The 16,144-nt window shown below is 40.3% G+C and overlaps 1 protein-coding gene across 2 annotated transcripts; it reads left to right on the top strand.

Moving 5' to 3' along the window:
* Positions 1-231: 231 nt before the first annotated feature.
* On the top strand, positions 232-16,019 carry lmtk3 (lemur tyrosine kinase 3). 2 transcript variants are annotated; one of them, XM_043261499.1, is made up of 16 exons: positions 232-909; positions 3,095-3,228; positions 3,391-3,535; positions 3,760-3,830; positions 4,390-4,508; positions 4,950-5,037; positions 5,399-5,547; positions 5,683-5,767; positions 5,984-6,105; positions 6,325-6,474; positions 6,726-13,053; positions 13,130-13,293; positions 13,506-13,642; positions 14,000-14,331; positions 14,446-14,524; positions 14,624-16,019. In XM_043261499.1, the coding sequence occupies exons 1-16, from the start codon at positions 822-824 to the stop codon at positions 14,749-14,751; spliced, it is 8,319 nt and encodes a 2,772-aa protein (XP_043117434.1). In that variant the 5' UTR covers positions 232-821; the 3' UTR covers positions 14,752-16,019. The 2 variants fall into 2 exon arrangements, with proteins under 2 accessions (XP_043117434.1, XP_043117435.1); XM_043261500.1 differs by having other exon boundaries at positions 233-909; positions 13,509-13,642.
* The last annotated feature ends 125 nt before the right edge of the window (positions 16,020-16,144 follow it).

Genomic DNA, 16,144 nt, shown 5'->3' on the forward strand with positions numbered 1-16,144 from the left:
TTACTTTACATGCACTTGTGTCACGCTAAGCAAATATGTTTTGTGCGAATAAAAACAAATGCTCGGAGGATGAGATTATAAAATTAGTTGGTATTTAAAGCATTAATTGGTATTTAAAGGCATCTTTCTAGTGGAAAAAAAATTGGCCTTCTCCAGACACAGACAGAGATTTGCATGTCATTAACTTGAAGGCTACAGAGAATTTGAACGGCACGCTCCGTGCACCTGTCCTCCCAAACGGATCATGTCACCGCTCCGTGGAGGTGGTCCGATTTAGGGGGATTTTGATGCAATGATACCCAAGGCAACGACACGGGGGCGTTGACATTCTCTCCAGTCTAATAAACAAACGCTTTTGTTGACCGGCAGCAGGTACCTGAGTGAAGGGCGTCGCGTAATCGTTCTACCTACGAAAAACGCCGCGAGGCGCACGCAGCTCCACGGATCATAATAGCGCAAGCTCAGTCGCGTCTGACGTAGAGGGGCTTCTTGGAAGAAAACATAGCTGGACCACTCACATGATACCGACACTCTATATAGAATCGGGTATAGAACCAATAGAATGACTTCACTGGTGTTTTCTGCCCGTTTTCGACCGACGGGACACGATGAGGACGGAATAGTAACAGCGCGCTGGTGAGGATGCAGATCGCGGGATTAGGCTGACACAAAAGAGCGTTCACACCGTGTTTAATTGCGGATTAAACGAGGGCATCAGCCTTGCACAACAAGGAGACGGTTCTTTATTAGCGGGGAGCCAGACGCGCGGCGGGGAACGTTGACAGCGTCGCTCGGATGGTGGTGCCGTGGACCGCGCGACTATGTCACTACAGCGCTGGGTGATTGTTCTGGTGGGGGTGATGTCGTACTTCAACCCGGAGAGAGCTCTGGGAGCCCCGCAGAAGGAAGGTGAGCGTATCGTTCGGATGCTGTGATGTTATTGATGCGCGCGAGGGGGGGAGGAGGCGACGAGACGCTGTATAAATGAGGAAAATGTGACAGTCTGATGAGAATATTTATTTTTTGTCATATAAAAATAGAATAACGATATCTATTATACACAAGTTTCGTATTATTCGTCGTTGTATCGAGCGCAGGCATCCAGCGCTGATGATAATAAAGGTGTCTGGGTGGTATGCTGGTACGCAAGTATGATTCTTCATTGTGGGCCTGCAAAACAGCTCTCATCAGTAATTTTACCTATGGGCCCGAGGTAACGTTAATAACATATATTTTACATAACGCGATTTCCCCTGAATCATCGCGTGCTCCCGTTTTAGCAGAATTGCATCCTCTGCGGCAGATTATTATGTGCGATGTTTTTTTTTTTCTTCCGCGCGTTATTTTAGCAGTATCACGAACACCAATATGCCAACAGGCCCGCGTGTTTATTTGTGTGCTCTGCTCTCGTATGCAGTATGTGTAACCATATGGTCAAAGAAGGGAACTGCGCACAGGTCCGTGTCTGCCAACGTCTGGCCACTGTTCCTCGAACAATAAAAGGTTATCAGATGAATAATAACACCCTTCATGTGTTCACAGCTACCTGCTCATTAGCCTATATATGTCCGTAGTTCAAGTGGATGAAATCCACGGGTGATTCTCGTGTGCAAAACGCTTGTCTATTGTTAATTGCAAGCGTGGCGTTTGTGGTAATGATTATGATTTGCAATATGCATATACGCGATTTGTTTGTGCATTGTTCGAGTGTTCTGGCATCTTGGGATTTTTAGAAATTATAAAGATGCACGGTATTCTCCATAAAACGAGAACAAGATAGGCTTCTGATATTGTGATACTATTTTGTTAATGTAAATAATGATGCGTTATAATATGATAACGAGTTTATTAATATTAATGAATAATCATTTTAATTGTTGTTGAAAATTTAAAGTTGATTGTTGTCGCTATTTATAACAATAAACCGCTGCTTCATCATTTAATAATATTTAGGTTTTTGTTACTTTTCTGAAAAACGCCATCTGTGAGTTTAAAATGAGCACAGCCTCAGATGACCTACACGGTTTTCACACAACAGACCTCAATGACTGCTTAGCTCCTTTCCTAGCCTTAGCCAGGACCTTGCTGTCAGTCCTGATGTGTCCAAAAATGTCTTTGTGGTGCCTATGCTATTTTGGGAGAACCATGGCCCATTGCCTTTAAAAGTTACATTACTTTTTTGCAAATGATTAAGATACATAGTAACGTCTGTTTCTCATCAGTTTTTAAAAATTGCGTTGTTATTTTCATCCTCACTATTTTTAGTGGTGTTCTCATTTCAGACATTTTATTATATTATAGTTTTTATTTTTATTTTACTTATTAAAGAGCAACTGAAAGGGAGGTGTTTAGTTGTTAGCAATGGCAGGTGTGCTAACATGATGAATAAACAATAAACGTTTGAATATATTTTAGTTTAGTGGATATATTAAGTCTTATAATCGTAATCACAATGCCAAAGGTATTTAACCTCCTTGCCCTCCTCCCCACCTTCTCTTCTCCACAGATGGCTCTCCTAAAACAAACGGCCAAATTGAGGTACAAAATCAAGTATGGCACCTTTCCTTCTGACCCAGCAACCCTGCAGATACAAGAATCTTTTTCAATAATCCAGTCCCTTCCCTTAAAAAAAGGCCTTTCCCCCAAACAAAACTCCAGTACCTTCCCTTCTTCTTCAATAGTGACGAGTACAAGAAATGTCTTGTATGATGACTCTCTGGTTTCTCTCCTTTGCTTCCCTTAAACCTTAACTCTCACACCCCTCCCTAAACCCAATCTGAAGGTGATCTATTCTGAGTTCCTCTGCTTTTCTCTGTACTTTCACCCTTTGTGCAATGAAAACACTTCATTGGACTCCTGTGCTATGTTCTGAATGTAACGCTGCCCTTTTCAATTTTTCCCTGTTAGGAATATATACAAGTTCTCTTTCAATCCCTCTTTCTCATTCTATCTATCTATCTATCTATCTATCTATCTATCTATCTATCTATCTATCTATCTATCTATCTATCTATCTATCTATCTATCTAAGGATCAGTCCCTTAGAGTTTGTAAGGCTGGATATGTAAAATTCTGCCCTCTTTTTTCCCCTCAGTCTCTCTGTCCCGGGACGGCTCTCTATCTCCTCCCCCTTATGTGATTATTCTCATCTCCTGCTCTGGACTGGTCTCTTTTGTTCTGTTGCTTCTCACCTGCCTTTGCTGTAAGAGAGGAGGTGTGGGATTCAATGTAAGTCTTTTTGGTGTGTGTGTTTTATACATGTGGGTTTATGTGAATTTTGCATAACGTGGGTGTTACTGATATGAATCAGCATGAAACATGTGTTTTCTTTTTTATCGGATGGTGGTTAAATGTCTTTTTTTTATTCCCACCTCCACCTTTCACTTTCAGGAGTTTGATAATGCTGAAGGGGAAGAATGCTCTGGGGCTTCCAGCCCTGTTCCTGAGGACAGTTTGTCCTCCTGTCCATCTCTACCAGAGGTTTACACTCTTCCGCTGCGGGATAAGAACTGCCCTACTCTTCCGAATGGCACAGGTAAACCCATTTACTAAAGGCAATATGCATATCTTGCTCCGTAATGTGTTTATAAAGGGACAAGAAAACTGTCAGATATATATATATATATATATATATATATATATATATATATATATATATATATATATATATATATATATATATATATATATATATATATATATATATACACACACACACACACACACAGATATATAATCCAGTCCTATTAAATCCCACAGATGGCTCCCAGTGTTTTCGAAGGCACACTCTCAACTACCTGCAAGAGATTGGAAATGGCTGGTTTGGGAAGGTAGACACATTATTTGACACATAATTGAAAAGATTCTTATTCTTGAGAACAGTTTGAATTGTAACTAACACTAATGGAAATTATATTATAATTTTGTGAAGAACATTTCTACATTTTATCTATTTTAATATAGACTGTACCAATAAAAACATAAAACTAGAAAGAAGTAATTATTGTGTTTTTCATTAAGTATAGATATGCACTTGAATCATTTGAGGCTTCTGAACCAGTGTGTCATAGTGTAAATATCTGTGAAACTGATCATTCTACACAAGTAAGAAATTTAATCTCTTAGCTTAAACACTTAAATTTGGCATTCCAGGCCATGGTCTCATTTTGAGCCACTTAAAGATCACTCTTTCTTACTTGATGACCATCTATAATTACACTGACCTGAATTTGTAGTCTAAAGTGTGGGTTGTCCTGGTCTGTATGCTCTAACTGCAATTTTTTAGCTCCATTCTGCACACTTTTTCTTTTTATTTCCTCATTTTTATTTGTACAGATATGGTGTAGTAAACTGATTTTTGATCTGATGTGTTTGATCCGTCTCTGGTAGGTAATCCTGGCTGAAGTGCTGTGTGACTGCAGCTCCTATCAGGCTGTGGTGAAGGAGCTGAGGGTCAGTGCTAGTCCTCTGGAACAGAGGAAGTTCTTGGCAGAATCTGAGCCATACAGGTCAGACAAACTGGGCTGCTCTGGCTGGCATTATATCATGCTGATTGTTGTTTTTCCTAGTTAGTCCATGTTTTTTAAAATTATATTAGTGGAAATTTCTTCTGTTTTTTATTGAGGCTATTATTCCCCACTTATCTAACACTGAAATTGCTCGTGCAAACAATGAATTACCTTATTTATGTGCTTGTTTATTGCATTACAATTGCTTGTCATGGCTATGAAGGTTTCATTTAAACATTGGACATAAACATATATACGCACCTGATTTATATAGGTTCAGATGGACTCAAGAATTACAGATCTGTTTATTAGACCAAAGTTTTAGTTAAATTACATTTGCTATCTTCCTTTCTTTTCTCCCTCTCGCCTCATATTATGTATGTTTACAAGAACATTGACAACACAGCTAATCTTTATTGATTTGTTTTTCTCATCTCACAGAAGTCTTCAGCATCCAAATATTCTGCAGTGTTTGGGCCAATGCAGTGAGAGTGTTCCTTTCCTCCTGGTCATGGAGTTTTGTCAACTGGTGAGAACCCAAATTTGGATATTGAGACCAGTTTAGGAGAAGAACGTTTGTAGAAAAACAGTTACTGGCTTGGATGATGTGTTTGTCTGATTGGTAGTTCAGGGAAATTTAGTCAATGGGTCTCATTCATAAAACACTGGCACATTCAGTTAATTGAAGCAATTTATGTAAGAATGGATTTATGATGTATTGGATTAGATAGTTAATGAGTTTTTTTGTTGTTTCATAGAAATAATTTCTGAATGTTTTATGAACAAACCACATTGTGTACTCATTGTGTAAATTTAAGTTTTAATGTAGTAAAATGTATCCTATTTTCTGCATTAAATAATTTTCTGGATTTTCATTTGTGTATCTACAGGGTGATCTGAAGAGGTACTTAAGAGCTCAGAGGAAGTCTGATGGGATGACCCCTGACCTTTTAAACAGAGACCTCTTGACCTTACAACGAATGGCATATGAGATCACCTCAGGTCTCTTACATCTCCATGAGAACAATTACATTCACAGGTAAGACTGATGAAATCTTTAACATTACTCAAGGTTACATTTTTTACATTACTTTCACATTAATCAAGACCATGTGAATGAAACTGGAGGGAAAGTAAAAATGATGATGTTATTCTCTAATTGTCTTTTCTCCAGTGATTTGGCACTGAGGAACTGCCTCCTCACTTCAGATCTTACAGTTCGGATTGGAGACTATGGCCTCTCGCACAATCAATATAAGGTACTTAAACAATTACTAAACAATATTCTGCTTTAGATAGACTTCTATTGGACTTCAATCACTTGGGATTTTTTTTAGTATAGAAGGCATTTTTGTGTTAATCGTAGATGGTGATTTGTTAGTATTTAAATACAAAAATGCATAATGGAGTTTAAATGTAATTATTATTAGTGTTTTTTTTGTAATAATGTGACTTTCCATATTTTACACAAACAGGAGGATTACTATTTAACCCCAGACAAACTATGGATACCTCTCCGCTGGATTGCCCCTGAACTTCTGGAGGAGTTTCGTGGGAATCTAATTGTCACTGATCAAACCAAAACCAGCAATGTCTGGTAGGAAAAATTATAGGCAAATGGAATTAATGGAAATTTAAATGAAGATCTTTATTTGCAGAGAAAAAAAGTACCAATAATGCAGTAATAAATATTAAAAACAAATTAAATAATAAAAACAAACCATATTAGGAACTTTAATAATACTATATAATAAATATTTTTTACATTAACTTTACATTCAACTTTTTTTTCTTTCCTTTCTATTGCAACTGACAGGTCTCTGGGTGTTGTAATATGGGAACTGTTTGAATTTGGGGCTCAGCCACACAGACACCTGAGTGATGAAGAGGTTCTCACCTTTGTCATCAGGGAACGACAGATCACTCTGGCTCAACCTCGCCTCAAACTCGCTCATGCAGACTATTGGTCAGTATTTTTAATGCCTTTAAATAGACTAAACTTTGTCTGCACATAGACATAGTTGTGAAATCCTGTACTGTACAGTCTCATTTCATAACTATTGTAAAAAAAAATTCCTTAAAATTAATGAATCTTGAGTGTATTTTGTTGACATTTAATAAAATGAGGCAAAAATTTAACAGGATTTGCCACCTAAAAAGTAAAAATGTAGTATAGAATGTCACATACTAATAAGTGAACTCTGTATATTTCATTAGGTACGAGGTCATGCAGTCTTGCTGGCTACCTCCATCCCAGCGGCCACCGGTGAACAAAATCTTCCTCCTTCTCTCCTCTCTCCTTGCCGCAGAACAAGGAAGCCGGAAAAGTGCTAGAAGGGATGAAGATGAAGAGGATTATGAGGAAGACAGTGAAGAAGGAAGGAGAGGAGAGAGTGACGAATCATTTGAAAGACGATGGGATGCCCTCCGGCCCCCAGCGTTTCAGTCAGCCGCACACAAACTTATGAGGGAGAGAGAGTACGGCAGGGAGGATGGCTGCCTCAGAGAAAATGGAAATTCATTTCCCCTTTTGGACCCTGTAGACAATATGATTACTCCTACATCTGAACTAGATGACATTCTTACTGTTACAGAGACCAGCAAAGGGTTAAACTTTGAATACTTCTGGGAAAAGGCCCATGGCAGAAGAGGATACAAACCACTTCCTCCACCTCAGCCAATACCAACACCCAATTCTGGCCACAGGCAAACCTTAGACACACCAACTGTTGTCCCTGTGATCAGTGCCCGCAGCCCTTCACTGGCCAGCGAGTATTACATTCGCCTGGAAGAACATACTCCCCAGGATAAGTCCCCTAGTCTAGGAAAAGGCAGGTTGTTAAAAAAAAGTTTGATGTGTCCTGGAGATCTGGAGCTGGTCGAGCTTCAAACAGGGACTACTGTAACTTTCAGTCAGCAAGATGGCTTTGCTAGAGGCACCTCTCAAACAGTCAGATCCAGTGAGGTAAAGGTTAGGGTTCCAAACACTGGTTTGGTTGAGTTTAGTAAGGAGAGCTGTAACCGAGTGACGGATTATGCGGTTATAGACATTGGAGAAGCAAACCAAAAGTCCCTTAGTCCTCAAGCACCCATCCTCCCACCTAAACCTCGTTCAATGTCCATGTCCTCTGGTAGCCGTCTACACTCACGTCCCCTGCCTGCTCCTCCTCTAGGTTATGCAAGAACATATGGGTTAGACATCTACCCTGGATCCTCGTTTCCGACAGGCAAAGTTGAGACTTCTGATTCTTTACTAATGAGTTCGCTGTCAAAAGCTAACTTTGACCATTTAGGCTTAAATCGCACCCACCAGACACTGCCCCCATCTCCTTCACTCTCTCCCTCTATTCCACCATCTTCTGCTAGTCACTCTCTGTTTCTTCCACCTCAAACCTGTCCTCCACCTCTCCCTCCCCACTATAGACTCCAAAAGGGTCAAAATTACTCTTCAGAGACATATTCCAGATACAATGCGATGCACTTACAAAGAGACCCACTAAGCTGTGACCATACTGATGAGAGAAATTCTGACACAGGCATGACTCGGTCTCAGTCTTTGTATAATTCAAGAGATGCTCCAGAGATGTACACTACAGACAATGAGCCCAGAATGACTCGATCTCAATCCACAATTCCAAAAATTGAGAGAACATCATCCTCTAGTCCGGAGTTCTCCAAGGATGACGATGATGAAGATGACGATGATGATGATTCACCTTTCATGTCACCACATATAACCACCAGTGGAACAACTATTCAGCACACCAACCTAGTTGATGAACCAGACCCAGCTACGAACGAGCTTTTCTCAAGGGGAATGAAGCGAACACAATCCCGCCTTGCCACCATCCTGCCGGCCATTTGGAGGGAAGATGCAGTCATGCAACGTGAGCGAGTTGCAGCTGCTAGGAAATCTCCCATACATTTGTTTCTGACTGAGATCTCCAATGAGTCTGTGGACATCAAAGATGGAGAAAGCTCGTGGTCACAAGAAAATGATGGAAGGAAAGAAAAAGGAATGCGGAGATCCCAGTCTCTTCTCACAGAACTTGACTCATCCTCACAAGTATGGACCTCAGATAAAGACTTCCTGCCTGGATATGAAGCCCATGGCAAAAAGAGAGATTTGTTTCTTACAGAGATTGAGACATCCGTGTCAGATTGTGAGGATGCATATGATGGTGAAGGTGGCACCCCAGTTTCCAGATTTGGAACTACTCCTCATCCTTTTGCATATCCCTCAGATCTCCCAGCGTATGGAGAAGCTGAAGAGGTTTTTTCAGCAGGCATAAAGACGTCTCAATCCCTTCTCTCCGAAATATCCAATGAGTGTGTTGAACCTGAGCCAAAGAAAGGGGAAATGACAAGAGAGGAATTCCTGAAGGAGATTCAATCTGCTGAAACATTTCTAACTGAAATCATTACAAGGCAACGCTTAAAGGAAGAGAGTGTTTCACCTACTCCATTGTCCCCTGAGTATGAGTCAATATGCATTGACCCAGAATCATCTCAGACAATACAGTTTGAATCAGAAAGAGCAAGAGCAGGAAAGCTGCCAGGTGACACAAAAGAAGCAATTTATGCTCAAGTCACCAAGCGGGCGAAAAGAAGTGAAATAAAAGTTGCTATGCGTCCAGAAATTCCAGTACTTCAGATTGCATCTGAGTTACAAAATCTTGAATCAGCTCAGAAATTAACTCCAGTCAGTCACTTTTCCGATGAAATGGAACTAGAGAAGCATTCCTTTAATGATTTTCCTCCCTCAGAAGTAATGCCTAAAAATGGGCCTGTATTAGAAGAGATATCTCCCATTATAAAAGAGAAACAAAGTTCTGAAGAGTCTCACAGTCACCATGAATGTGTAAGTGAAGGTCCAATAGAACCCAGGAATCTCCACACTATCAATGGTTCACTTAGTTGTGACAAAAACCAAATCCCTGATGATACACACATTGTAAGTGTAGATGAAAATTATTTGAAAGGCGTGTTTGTCCAGGCAAAAGAACTAATGCAGAAAAATGATCACAGCATTTCAGCTGGTATCAAGGTGATGACATCAAATGCAACATTTGAAGATGCACACAATGAGAAACTGCCAGAAGATCCAAACGAGAGGACAAATGAATTGACTTTCCTTGATCCTTCACGAAACAGTAATTCAGCAGGTGGCACACACTATACAAAGGAAAGAGAATACAGTTCAAATATGAGTCAAGACTGTCTCATTGCCAACTTGCAAATGGAGACATCCTCTAAATCCCTTGAACAAAGCACAAGTTCAAGGATGGCGTGTCATGGTGTGCCAAAAATGGCAAAAGAGCAAATACTTCCAAGTGAATCTTCGCTTTCCCTAAATGAATCAAGCATAGATGTGCTCCACTCGCCTATGGTGCATGAACCCAACTCTGATCAGTCACTTTCCACCATGACCCCCACAGATTCTGTCTTGTCACCTTTGACTTCTAGTTCACTGGAATGCCTTACACCTGGAGACTGCTGGTTGGGTGGAGGAAGTGTTGGATGGAGAGCCCTGGGAACTGAAACACCACATCGGGATTCGGCCTACTTCTCTGACAGTGACTTGGATGGTGGAGAGGGTTTAGGCAGAAGAGGCACTGAAGTACTTAGTGGGAATCGAGGAACATTGATGGGAATTGAGGAAAAGATTGAGGATGAAGGACTACTGGAGAATTTAGAAAAGGAAGTGGAGATGAAACAAGATATGCAGGAACTGTGGGGTTCAAATGAGAGAGCTGATGTAGAGAAGGCTCTGATACCAGGTGCTGTTATTTTAAGAGATTCTCAGAGTAAATGCAATGCTGAGTTTATTGCCAGGTTGTTTTCCAGTGGAGATGATGAGCCAAATAAGGGTGTTCCATTAAGCAACAGCTCTCTTAACATCCAAAACTCCTCTCTAGTTAAAAATAGTGAGCTGGTCACGTCTCACACATTTTCAAAAGAAAGAGTGCTTAAAGATTCAGGTGATACAGATCTTAGACTGCTCGCTGACATAGTCTCAGATACTCAAAAACCTGGACCAGTTTGTCAAGAACAAGTAGTTGAAAATTGCTCATATTTGCAAACAACTAAGTGCAAGGAGTCACGTTGTACATCACCTGAATTCCCAGTTGATGAACAGTCATCAGACAACAGTAAATCCAGGTTATCACGGTTTTACAGCTTACAGTCTGATTATTCTAAATGCATCATCAGCCCTGAGATAAACACAAAGCTCAGCAATGATGACACCAAATGCGGCCTGACCCAATTCATCTGGTCTGAAACGAAAGCTGAACAACCCTCAGGAGAGGAAAAGGGTAAACTTGATATCCAAGACATAGATGCAAATGAACTAGGCTTGAGAAACCTCTCATATTCAGAAGAGAGTGAGGATGAACAGGCAAAGGAGAAGCCTGAAAGTCAGCTAGCTGTAGGGGAGCTCTGCTTCACTATCAAGGAATCCCCCCAAAATTCTGCAGATGAGCAAGTCAGCAGTATGGAGATCTCAAAAGATGACTGTTCTGATGAATTTGGCAGAGGTTCCTCAATGGGTCTTGAACTGAAGGAGAAGGAGTTGTGGAGTGCCCTTGAGGAAGATTATGGTACAGAAGAGACTATGAGAGGGGAATTAAACTGCCAAACATTTCAGCAGGGAGAACTTCACCTTTGGCCTGTAGAAAATGACCAGTGGGCAGCAGCCGAAGCTCGGACACCAGAGGCAGGGCTTGGATCAGAGCTGTTCCCGAGTTTTGGAAAAAAGGCCTGGGGGGAGGAGGAACACTTAGTGGTGAGTCATGAATTTTGGGAATCTGAAGCAAATGATGAGCTTGCAGATAGTGAGTCTCATCCCTCTACTCAGAGAATATGTGATGATGCATTTAATGATGAGAAGCTAGGACAGGCTGAATACCCGCCACCTGAGAGGCTGATCCTTTCTACTGGGGCAAAGGAAGCGCAGCAGGCACTTGTAGAAAGATGTGACTTTCAGCAAGAGGAGAACATGGAAAATCCAATCATGGAAAATGGAACGCCAGAGCGTTATGCTAGCAATATAAAAATGGAAGTTGAGAATCTGGAGAACCCAGAGCTAGAGGCACCTGTGCAACACAGACCTGTTGAGGTGATGATTGATACGCAGAATTCAGAGACATGTTTACAAAATGATGTGGGTGGTGAATTGTTTGGGGATAAAGATAATAAAGAGTTTGACAGTCACGAAAACATAGTGGGTGTGAGAGGTTGCATGACTCACTCTCCCTCGTTTTCTATTACAAATGCTTCAGCTGATGAGTTGGAACCTCTACAATACTACAAAGAATCTATTTCTAGTCATAATAACAATGTACAAAGGGACCAAACTGAAACCACATGGGCACCCAAGACTGAAGCAAGTAAAATTTTGGTAGCAGCCCTTGAAGACCATCAAACCTGCACAATAGATATGTCAAACTCAACCACTGACTTAGCTGATAGTTCTCACACCATTTCAACATATCCAGAGTGTCTCAGTACAGAAACCGGAAGACATAATGTTGACAGTAATCACTGTCCTGCTACAGTCAGTGATGTGTTTTCTGAAAAAGAAAGATCAGATTCTCCCTCTTGCCCAATTCTCACCATTAACACTGATCCAGAGACATGCGAGATTCATAGTAGCAATATTCAGTGTTCTGCCCCTGCACTGATTTCAATGGAGCTTTCTGAATGTTCAGATTCCCCACATGCAGGAGTGGGCAAGTGCCAAGGCCCAAGTAGTTTCCCCAATACAGTACACCACATAGAAATAAAGACCAGTTCAAGTCTGTTCTGTACTACGGATCAAACATCTACTAAAGAACATGAAGAGCTTTCTGCCTGTACTGATGATGTTAACTGCTTAGATCAGTCTCTTGAAGAACTTGGCACCAGTACCACCACTCACAGCAAAGGTATTACTGCAAACCTGGGACAAAAACTGCACACATCTCTTGTGAAAGAAAATCACATTCACCCAGAATCAAATGCTGTGGACGACAGAAATAGCCTGTCCCAGAAAGTGGCCCATCCACCTCTCTCCCAGTGTTCTCTGAACTCTATCCCAGAGTTGTTGATCTCCGAGTGGAAGGACTTGGATGAGGAGCCTCTGGAGGATTTTGAAAAACTGGAGCAACTGTGCTGCATTTCTGGGGATGAAGAGACCCTTGGAGATCTGTTTTTAGGAAACTTAGATCTGCTTGAATCTTTGAAGAGAAATCCAGAGCAAAGAACGAGTGGTGCTAGTGGCATAATAAATCATCATGACTCAGCAGATGCAGAGGGAAAGAGAGGAGTGGAGCTAAAAGAAGAAGTTGACGGGATATCGAAAAAAAGTACCACAGCTGACTTGCAACAGCCAGAGCAGTATGAAAACATTTCTCCAAATTTCCCAGGAGAAACTCAGCAGTCAGTAGAGAAGAGAACAGGGCATCATGTGCCAACGCCTCTCTCACCATGCAATTCTACAGATGGTTCCAAAGGGCAGAGGTCACTCTCAAAAATGCAGGCAAAAAATGGACTGATGATGCAGGTGAGTAAAGATTGCTGTGACCTGTACTGTAATGATGTTCTGCTATTTCTGAAACATTCGGTGGCTTTTTTTTTAGGTTTGTGAGGAAAGACTTCAGTACTCTCTCAGTGAAAATGTTAAAACCAATGTCCTGTGGGGGTCTACAGTCAGTGACAGCGTGATTCTGCACCCTTGGGGAACCTCTACCACTTCATCCTCTGAAGAAAGTGTCGAAGGCAAAGATTTCCAAGAAACCGAGAGGTGTGGTTATGCTCCAGAAATGCTACAAAAAATAGATGAAGTGAAGAAAGAATAGATCAGATATTCTGTATTTAATGTAAAGTGCAGAAAATGTGATGTCAGCACGACATAATGTAACCACAGTCTGTGCTTTCAAATTAACTTTAACTGAATGCATTTCTTGGTTAAAGAAGGTATAAACCAGACTTCTTAGTGTAAATGATTTATCTTAGCAGCAAAGAGGAGTCTCAGCCCTCTTCTCCCTCTGTGCCTGTGAGTGAATCTGCTGAAGAAAAGACAGAAGAAATTACTGTGCTTGAACAGCCCGAGGTTATACCTTCACTGCCAGCTGCAAATCAAGCTATGAAAGGTACTGTGAACCAAAAACAATTTAATTTGGATTTGTTATCATCAGTGGGGCATTTTATGCTATTGTGCAATGTTACATATTTTTTGGCAAATGAACCAAAACCAAAAAACCTGTCCATATTTTGAGGGTTGATTTCAATTAAACAATTTGGCTAATTATCAAGTCTCAGTATCATTCCGTAAGGTTGAAATCCCAAACAGAAAATAATTTTCAGTATATATTTAATATATTACTATTTTTAAATAATCTTATAACAATCTCTTTCTCTCTCTTTTTCACTATACACACACACATACCACCATTTTCGGACATTTGTCTTTCATCTCTCTCATTACTGTCTTCCGTCATCCCGTTCAGCTAAGCTGGCCCGTCTCTCCTTGTCCCTCCCTCCGCTCGCTCTCTCTCTTCCTCTCTCACCAAATGCCAAAGGAGGATTCTGGGAAGGGGGAGAGCACAGAGGGGGAAGGAGGAGGGTTGCTTCAACAGGCGATCCTGATGAAGATGAAGAGGAGGAACAGGAGGATGAATCTCCAAGGCGTGTCATCGTTGTCACAGAAACAGATGTTGACAAGAGAGTGGGTTTGCGTAGCTTGTTGAAATCACCAAAGGAGCCCGTGGACAAAGAGAACCGTGACCGTGGGAGGAATGTGTCATTTTTTGATGATGTCACAGTCTATCTTTTCGATCAGGTACGTCAGGGGTGTTTATACAAAAAAGCAGCAAGTACCTTCAGTTGCAAGGTTTCACGTTGTTTAACATTGTCTGTTTTTTTTTTCTCTGTGTTTTGAAACTTTTCATGCCAGGAAACTCCAACCAATGAGCTGAGCTCTGGATCTACTAGTTCATCTCCTCATGGAAAGCCCCCCAACATGGATGGTTTTGGTAAGTGTTTTCAGCAGAAGTTGTTATAATTTGGGCTTGATTCGTATAACGCAAATCACATATGATTACATTATTGTATTTCTTTTATTTTTTTTCCAGGATCAGCCAGCCACAAGACATCAAAAAGTAAAGACCATGTAGTGAAGGCAAGATCTCCAACCGGAGTAACTTCTGGCTCATCTTCAAGGTTTACAGTGAGCCCTGCCGACGACCCGCATTTAGTGTGACATACTACTGTTCTCTAAACACCTGGACACAATGTACCCCCCTGGAGTGATTGAGTGGCCCCCGTTGTCATCGGTAACTATGACGGCTCCTGGAGGTTATTTTTTTAACTGCAAGAAAAAGAAGGACTCCCGTTTCAAAAGGCTGGAGGCAGTCCAGGTTTTACTCACTGCAGCAGCTGAAGTGGTAAATCCACACATGGAAAGTACCTTCCAAACAGCCCAAATCCTTGGAGTTATGTAAAATCTGACTTGTACTTTTCGGCTATGCAATGGGAGTCTTATTATGTACCAGCTTAACTGTTCTATTTTCATGGCTTCTTGAAGTACGTTTGTATTTTATTCCCCTTGAATGAAGGGGCGCACTTTCTCTGACCAGTACCTGTCTATTTGTGAGCTTAGAAATATTGACATTGTAAATTTGTTCTCATTGCAGTCAGACATCCTTGTAGTTTGTGGTTGAGGGGGGAACCGTCTCTTTCCAAATCACAGCAGTGCAGTTCTCATTTAGCATTTGTACAAACTAAAAATGGAATTGCAACAGAATACAAACTCATTTTAAAACCATTTATTTTAAATGTATTCTTAGATGCACGAAAAAATAAAACTGCAACTAACTGTTATGTTTTATACTGTATTTTTTATTGCAAATGTTATTTATTTCTGTATCTAATTTGTTTACTTAATTGTTTATTTATTCTGCATTTGTTTTTTATTTAAATATATGTTTGTCTGTAAGCCTATTTCACTTCATAAGTTTAAGTATACTGTATTTTTACTTTGTATCAAATTATTTTGGATTTATGGCATTTGCCGTTTAATCCTATTAATAACCGCCTCAACAAACATATATCTTTGCATAGGTACAAACACTTTGAAATGTTTTCTCTAATTTAGCTATTTCTAGATGTCAGTCTGTATCTAGTTGTCCTATGATGTGTCTCTACACAGGTGTTATTTTCTAATAATGTATTTGACATTAGCTTTTCCTTTATTTATTTTGAAGCAGTAATTATTGCTTGGCATGAAAAAAAAGAGATCAGCATACATAACTACCAATTGACTTATTTATTCATTCATTCATTTTTAGTTTTCTATCTTAATGTTCATGCAGATGTCTGAGGTAATCCAGATCATTACATCACGTTCAGCATCTGTTTCATTTAGAGGTTTCATATTATTCTGTAAGAAGCTGAGGGAGTGAAAATAACATGGAAACTGTGAAACATTTATTGAACTGTTTGATGACAATAAATTGTTCTGTCTTATAAGAACTTGTGTAACATTTTACTAACCATGTTTTGTAAAATTATTATTTTGTGTATTTTTCCATTACATACAATTATCTAACATTAGTAATTATCTAACATCTAGTAGTAAAGTTAAGTCAAATTTA

This window comes from Puntigrus tetrazona, chromosome 16 (genome assembly GCF_018831695.1).
Source record: "Puntigrus tetrazona isolate hp1 chromosome 16, ASM1883169v1, whole genome shotgun sequence".
Taxonomy (NCBI): domain Eukaryota; kingdom Metazoa; phylum Chordata; class Actinopteri; order Cypriniformes; family Cyprinidae; genus Puntigrus; species Puntigrus tetrazona.

Bases quoted from the DNA above. Each gene is read 5' to 3' on its own strand.
- lmtk3 (XM_043261499.1), top strand. From the start codon at position 822: ATGTCACTACAGCGCTGGGTGATTGTTCTGGTGGGGGTGATGTCGTAC. The intron at 3,536-3,759 runs GTAAACCCATTT...TAAATCCCACAG, and splicing joins TACTCTTCCGAATGGCACAG to ATGGCTCCCAGTGTTTTCGA. The intron at 6,475-6,725 runs GTCAGTATTTTT...ATATTTCATTAG, and splicing joins CTCGCTCATGCAGACTATTG to GTACGAGGTCATGCAGTCTT.